Genomic DNA, 8,276 nt, shown 5'->3' on the forward strand with positions numbered 1-8,276 from the left:
GGAGGGTAGGTGCTGAGGGAGTGCCGCACTGTCGGAGGGTCAGTGCTGAGGGAGTGCCGCACTGTCGGAGGGTCAGTGCTGAGGGAGCGCCGCACTGTCGGAGGGTCAGTGCTGAGGGAGTGCGCACTGTCAGAGGGTCAGTGCAGAGGGAGCGCCGCACTGTCGGAGGGTCAGTGCAGAGGGAGCGCCGCACTGTCGGAGGGTCAGTGCTGAGGGAGCGCCGCACTGTCGGAGGGTCAGTGCTGAGGGTGGGCGCACTGATTCATGCAAATGTGAGGTGATGCTCCCTCCATGTCCCGAACAGTGTGTTTTTACACGTGGTGCTGGGTTATGGGTGTCACTGGTTCGGCCAACATTTATTGTCCATCCGTCACTGCTGTTAGGAAGATGGGGGTGAGCTTTGTCAACCAACAGACTGTTCAGTTATTTGCATGTTCTTGTTTGTGGGATCTTGCTGTGCACATTGAAGCCAACTGTAACAAGAAAATTGAGAAGTTGAAGGACTGGAAATAGGGGTGTTTGACAGGGATGGAGGAACATTTAGCAAAGGTTTAAATATGTCGTAGCTCACACCTGGTGTTCATTCACACTGATACAGCTGGCCTGCCTCCCCATGTTTGACAATGGGGATCAGAATGTATGCCTCAGACCATTTATCAGGAAGGGAAAAGATTAACTGTAAAGTGGTACAGAGGAACAGCAGAGACTGGAGGTAAAACAGAATAGAGGAACATCAAAATATAGGAAATAAGACCATTCAGCCCTTCAAAGTCTGCTCTGCCATACAACATGACCATCTAACTCAGTCTCCTGTTCCTCCTTTCTTCCCACACCCTTTGATCCCTTGACGGGGGAGCAACAGAAGGAGAGACTTAGAGGAATTTCAGATACCGGTAAACCAATTGAGGAGAAAAGATAAGAAAACAAAATCACATTTTTTGTTCCTTTTGTGAGAAGCCCTGAGAAGTAACTGGTGGCGCTAACTGGAGGCTGACAAACCAGTATGTAATATAATGGTGCCAACTGGGCAATGATGTTATCCACTGTACATTTTTATGGCCGCTCAGAGGCCCAGAGAGGAAATATTTGCGTAATCTCTACATTTTAAACCTTCTGTTTTGAATAGATCCCAATGTTAACAGGATTTCTGTGCCTCTCTCTGTAACCATGGATTGTGGTGCCTCTACAGACTGAGCTGAATTGATGACTCTACCTGGACTCTATTAAGCATGGGCTGCCTGTGCATTGGGAACCTTTCCTACACTCCTGGGGCTGCTCCTGATCTAAAAACAACACTCTCTCACTTTCACAGTGCTGTAAACCCTTTACTTACATTCTCACATATGCTGCAGCGAGCTCTCTAACTCAGTGTTTCTGTTGTTCCATTCTCCGAGCCCTGGCAATCTGACTGTTGATATTAGAGTAATCTCGTCTAGTTTCCCATTAAGCTGCCCCGTCTCAGCCTTCTAACTCTAACCAGGCCCAGACACACCCATAACAATGTGTGCCCTTTGACCTGGCACCATCGGTTATTTGATCCTGTGGCATGGTAAGCTGATCTCTGAAATTCAAAACATTATTACCAAGACACCCTCCTTCTCTTCCTGCATCTCCTGCAATTATTTTGGCTTACAAATAGAAATATATATTACATAAAATGGACATTTTCTTTCATTCTGAAGTCGCATGCCCCAAAAATTGACAATTGAGCTTTAATTTATTTTCTGGACCTCTCTATTTCCAGATGAGTTTGATCTTGGCCCTGTCTCTCTGAAGGTGCCCTGACTAAAACACCACTTGCTAGGCTTTACCATGCTATGGTTAGAATCATAGAATCCCTATGGTGTGAGGGCAGGCCATTTGGTCCTTTGAATCCACACCGACTCTCCAAAGATCATCCCATCAAGACCCATTTCCCTACCCTACAATCCCTGCATTTCCCATTGCCAATCCACATAGTCTATACATCCCTAGACACTATGGGGCAATTTAGCATGGCCAATCCACCCCAACCTGCACATCTTTGGACTGTGGGAGGAAATCAGAGCACCTGGAAGAAACCTACACAGACACGGGGAGAACATGCAAACTCCACACAGACAGCTGCCTGAGGCAGGAATCGAACCAAGGTCCCTGATACTGTGAGGCAGCAGTGCCAACCACTGAGCCACTGTGCCGTCTCTAGGTGGTCAGAATAAGAGAAATACATGCATTCCTTTAGCGCCTTTCACAGCCTAAGAACATCCCAAAGTGCATGAAGAAATAATTTTGAAGTGCTGTAACATAGGAAATTTAGCCCCTGAATTTGCACTCAGCACGATCCCACAAATGGGAATATGATTTTTAAAAACAATTCTCAGCCTGCAGATATCACTGACAATGCCAGAATTTATGACCTATTCCTAAATGCATTTAAAAAGTTGATGGTCAGCCACTTTCTTAAAAACAATGGAGGGCCCCTGATGTTCTGGAGTCACTGGGTTTTAGAAGAATTTAGTCGTTTCACAGTCAGCATCATGAGACTGGATTTTTTTATTCAATTAATTGAACTTAAATTCAGGGCCTACAATGGGATTTGATCTCATGCCTTTGGATAATAGATCCATCCCCCACTGAACAAACCACTGTGCCACCAGGCCCCATTAGTAACTAGCTCACTGACTTTGTTTACAATTGATAATAAATATTGACCCAGGCACCACGGACAACTCTCCGGTTTTCAAATTGCAAGATGGGATCTTCCCATAAGGACGCAGGGACACTCGTTTCAGTATTTGAGAGACCATTTGAGAAGTAGGTTGTCTTTGTTATCCTCTGTGTGTACCATCTGGGAGCAGTTCAGTTACCAGGCACTTGTAGTGTTGTGCATGCAGAACAGTCCCAGATATAAAGGACATCTCAAGAGCAAGACCCATAGTGTGTCCATGTTTCAGTTCCAAGCAATGTTCCCTTTACCTTTTGTCAGATGAAGGCAGTGACTTTGGAGGTTCTATTCTGATCTCAGGATCCCACTCTCCAGGAGGAAGGACAATCACCTCGTCCAGGAACTCGTCAATTCCGGCCAGGAGATCGGCATTATCCTTCGCCTTGTAGGCAATGTCATGAAACAGCTAAACAATCCGAGAGGGAAAAACAGAATTCCTGTCATGTTTTGTAAACAACAACAAATAAAATCACAAATGCTCATCCTTTCCTGATTCACTCCCAACTAGGAACACAGGAACAAGGGGAGGATCAGCCAGGCTATCTATCAACTGATGAGAGGAAGGTCAATTGGCCCCCTCTATAAATCCAGCACCCCTCACTACCCAACCCAGGTCTCTGTGCTCTTCTAATGCTGGACCAGAGGTAGGGGCACTACCACTGCACTACAAGATCCTCTTCCAAATGTTACACGATAGCAGAGGCTGTGCCTTCCTTCACTTTGCTGAAGGTTGAGTATAGCATAGGTGCAGTTGTGACGCAGTGGTAGTGTCCCTATCTTTGATCCAGAAGACCAGTGTTCAAGCCCCACCTGACCCAAAGGTGCGTTATAACATCTCTGATAAGAATAATATTGAAAGAAATTTAGAAATGGAGTTGGAGGTGGTGGTGTCTCTTGCAGTGCAGCGGTAGTGTCCATGCCTCTGAGCCAGGAGATGCAGCTTCAAGTCCCACCTGCTCCTTGGAAAATATCTGTGGCAGCCTGATTTGTCCTGCTATTTTAGGCAATTTCCCACATTGACCTGCTGTGTTCATCCAGCTCTGCACCTTGTTGTCCCACATTACCCACTGGGTAGACTCTACAGGGCAAATAAGTATTTTATAATTACTTCAAATATTTTAGGAAGTGACTGAAATAATGATTTATTGGTGGACTCTGAGAGAATTGGTCACTGAACTAATGGACTGAGATTTTAATTCTGCAGTATTTACAAAGAGTTTACAGCAAAAACACAAGTCACACAACTTGGTGGCTGCATGCATGTACTAAGCATCCTCCAGTCTTCTTCATTCCACCCTATTCTATGCTATCCCTTTCTCTCGCATTTTTCATTCAACTTCACCTTTAATGTATCAATTCACCTCACCCACACTCCACATACTCCCCACTCTCTGGGGAAACAGGCAGAAGTCACACGACACCAGGTTATAGGTTTATTTGAAATCACAAGCTTTCCCAGTGCTGCTCTGTAATCACCTGATGAAGGCAGTAGCGCTCCAAAAGCTTGTAATTTCAAATAAACCCATCGGACTGTAACCTGGTGTCGTATGATTTCTGACCTTGTCTCCCCCAGTCCAACACCCGCACCTCCATTCTGGGGAAAGAGATTTCAGATGAATTCCCCACTGGATTTTAATCGCTGCGTTGTATTTATGGATTCCACTTCTGGTCTCCCCAACAAGAGGAAACATCTTCTCGACACCTACCCTTTTGTAATCCTAAACTCGTATATTAGGTCATTATTAAAGAGCTTGATTAAGTTGCAAGTACACACAAGAACAGGGGAAGACTCGACTCTGAGTCACATTATATGTCGGCACTGAACCAACCTGCGTACAAAAGCCATTAGTAGCTGAACTTGTAAAAGGAGGACAATGCCCTAATTATACTGATGCACTCACAATGTCTTCTCACTGCAGTGCGCTTCCCCCACTGTCTATCTTTGTGGCAGGCAGCACGCTGACCCTCTTTAGCACCTCACTGCCATTAGATTATCACTTGTACTGACGGGTCTACACCTGACCAACAGCCACACTGTGTTGAAACACACAGCAACATTGAACTGTGTGGTAGGATCGGGGCGTTAACAGGCCAAGCTGTCAGACAATGGAGACAACAGCAAATGTGAGGAATGGGACGAGGCTGTGACAGGCAGTGATAGCCTCGGTGAACAACAGATATTGTGCCAGATTTTACAAGAGAAAAGAATCACAACTCCTGCAGAAAGCAGATTTCATCCCCAGGACGACACAATGCTAGAAAAGTAGTTTCGAGCTGCACCCAGAACGGAGAGTTGGGGGGGTGGGGGTGGAGGTAGTGGTGGTGGTGGTGGAGAGAATATGGATATGGACGTCCCCCACCCATAGCTTGCAGCCAACATATCCACTCAGTGAGGCTGTGGGGCTTCTGTTTACTGGCAGGGAAACAAGGTCACTGACTGGTATTGTGTACTGGAAAACAGCTCTTTATTAATTAAACCTTCATCAAGAATGTCAGAGTTTCTAACACTGCAGCGGGAGGCCATTCAGCCCATTGAACCTAGACTGGCCCTCTGTTGAGCAATTTAGTCAGTCCTATTTCCCCCTGCTCTATCCCCATCAGCCCGTATATTTATACCCCTCCAGTGCCCATCCTTTTGAAATGGCCAGTGAGTGCATGTTGGCCAATGTCGAGGGGCTGTAATTACAGAGCTAATCCAAAGCTGAATGCAGGGTCTCTTGAGAAACCTGCTGTGTTTGAGGGGGTTTTTAAGGTCAGTAATGAGGGGGCTTTACCTTCAATTGGTCAGCGTTGCAAAAGCACAGGAGAAATATTCCTGCATTTGCTTTGAGTTGGGACAGCAGGAAGCACAGAAAGTGACTATGCACTTTGGAATGGGGTCATGTGACAGGATTGCCCAGCCACCGGGTCACACCCCTCCTGCCCCCAAGGGTCCTCAAATTTCCAGGATTGAAATTTGCAGGAAACCACACTGAACTAAACTCAGACAGAGTGAAGGATCACGGGGGTATTAACAACAGCTGGCTCAAACACCCATGCTAATTACTTAGGGCTTTTTATGGGTTTTGCCCCTGGGTTGGGCAGTTGGAGACAGCAAGTCTCATGATGTAATCTCCAGGCATGCATCTAATTAGAGTTAGCGATCCACTTGTAAGGCGCCATACCAATGCAAACTCTTCCAATTTGATGAGACTGGGTGTATTGGGTTTGCAGGGCTGCCCAACCCCAACAAGAAAAGGAGAGGAAGGTACAGCTGGTGGTGTCTCTCTGTGGTGAATATCTGCTTTTTCCTCAGAGCTCTGTGGGAACCGTGTCATTATGAAGAGTCCATTTCCAAGAAAAATGCCTTTATATTTTGAAGACATAGTAAGAACTGCAGATGCTGGAGAATCTGAGATAACAAGGTGTGGAGCTGGATGAACACAGCAGGCCAAGCAGCATCAGAGGAGCAGGAAAGCTGATATTTTGGGTCAGCCCATTTCTGAAGAAGTGGTCCCAAACTGAAACGTCAACTTTCCTGCTCCTCTGATGCTGCCTGGCCTGCTGTGTCCCTCCAGCTCCACGCTGTGTTTTCTCTAAGGAAAGGATTGAAATGGTTTGGATGCAGAGGGGGCAGGTCGTGAGGAATGGTCTGTACCATCTCCGCTTCTGAGAATGAGGCTCCAGCTTCAAGCTCCCACTCCGAGACCCAATGGGTAAGAGATGTGCATTCATCTTGTGGCCAAAAGGTGAAAGATTAACTCTCAAATGTCTCCAAAACTCAGATGGATGGACAGTTTGACAGCCCAGCGTTCCGATTCCCTGTTGTAGCTAGGATAGATTCCGAATGTGCATCCTTGTCCTATATACTGTGGTGGCTGTGACACTGCATTGTAAGGTGTTCTTCAGGCAAAGAATTTGAAAAGAAAATTTCAAGTCATGAGAGTTTATCAGTAAAATATGTATTTCTTTTATCCTCTGCATCTCCTCTGTAAATATTCATTTGTCAATAGCTTGGCAGAGGCCTTGAATATTAATAATGCACTGAAGGTGATGATTTGTCATCACTCATGCACATACTTACTCTGCCTCCTCATCCAACCCAGGGGTCAGGCAGATAGAGAAGGTGCACAAAATAAGCTGTGTTAAAAAGCCATGAAGGGTTTAGAGAATTTCTCCGCATTTACTCTGTTTTCATTGGCAGAAACGTCAGTAACCGAGGGAAATAAATTTAAGGTAACTGCTAAAATAGCCAAGAGGGCAGACAAGGGGAAATTTTATTTCAATGCAGCAGGTTGTTACGATCTGAAAGGGCGACAGAAACAAATTCAATCATAACTTACATCAGTAAATGGAAAAGGAACAAATACTCGACTGTGGGAAAGAAGGGAAATCAATGGGCCGAATAACCTCCTTCTGTCTTGTCTGAGTCTTTATGCCATGATGAGGTTAATCAGATAACATTAAATGTTTAAAAGCTGAATAATTGGTTAAGGGAAGTAATTACTTAAATGCAACGGTGGATGGTTAAACTCACAACTGAAGCTATTCTCGAGATCTGGGCATTTTCACTGGAACAAAAATGTTTATCTCACTAATGGACAGAATATCCTTCAAGGTACAGCTGCTTGATTAGGAAAATCGCTAAGTGTTCCTATGGTGATCGTGTCAAATAATCCCTGCCGTGTTGTTCTTTTTAAACCCCGAAACAGAACCAGATGATGTGTGCGTAAATCACAAGCCCAATCTTCATTTAATTGCATTAGCTGGGGAGGTCTGAAAACCAGAGAATGCATAAGGTGGGGTTTGGTGAGGAAAGTGGGTGTGATATAGGGGTGAGTGTAAAACAAACATAGGACTTAGGACACAATGAAGCTATTTGGACTCTGTAGGGCCTGTTCCTTCATGTAATAAGGTCACGTTTGATCTGGTTTTGGCTTCAGCTCCACTTTCTTGCGTTTTGCTCTGTGACCCTTGGCATGTTCGTGAGGTGGTAGCTATGTTCAGGTGGGTATTTGGGTGATCCAGGAGGTAGTCAATGGGGGAAGGGGTAATTAGATCAGGCATAGGGGGTAAGTTGGCGGTTCGGAGTTAGTGTGAATGGCTGGGGGTGATCAGTTCTTGTGTTTCCCAGAAGTTAGAGCATGAATTTTTTGTCTAATGTTTGCTGGATATCAATCCATGAACATTAGTCAGATCCGCCTGCTGTCTCCAACTCAAAGTCTCGGACAGAGGGAAGCTTGGGAATTGGGAGTTGAAAGTTCCAGGGCATTCCCTATGGAAGTCACTGCATCAGAACTGTTTGAGATTCTGACCCTTCATCTTCAGCTACACTCCAGCCTCCACCCCTCTGGTGACAGGAAGATTTAGATTCCAATTATGATGGAGTTCATCACAGCTACAACTTCTCCAAAGCCTGAAAGTCTTCGAATAAAGAGGTTTTATATTTATATAGTGCCTTTCACATCCTTAAGATATATCAACACTTCATTGACCATGAGATAGTAGGAACTGCCAATGCTGGAGAATCTGAGATAACAAGGTGTAGAGCTGGATGAACACAGCAGGCCAAGCAGCATCAGAGGAGCAGGAA

The 8,276-nt window shown here is 45.4% G+C and overlaps 1 protein-coding gene across 1 annotated transcript in view; it reads right to left on the reverse strand.

The window, feature by feature from the left end:
* Positions 1-8,276, reverse strand: part of slc4a4a (solute carrier family 4 member 4a) — a 192,188-nt gene that overhangs the window by 116,323 nt on the left and 67,589 nt on the right. Inside the window, exon 7 of the mRNA XM_048612755.1 lies at positions 2,956-3,110. Coding sequence (XP_048468712.1) covers positions 2,956-3,110 — 155 coding nt within the window. The remainder of the gene's footprint in view (positions 1-2,955; positions 3,111-8,276) is intronic.

This window comes from Rhincodon typus, chromosome 1 (genome assembly GCF_021869965.1).
Source record: "Rhincodon typus isolate 14 chromosome 1, sRhiTyp1.1, whole genome shotgun sequence".
In the NCBI taxonomy this organism is placed as follows: Eukaryota; Metazoa; Chordata; class Chondrichthyes; order Orectolobiformes; family Rhincodontidae; genus Rhincodon; species Rhincodon typus.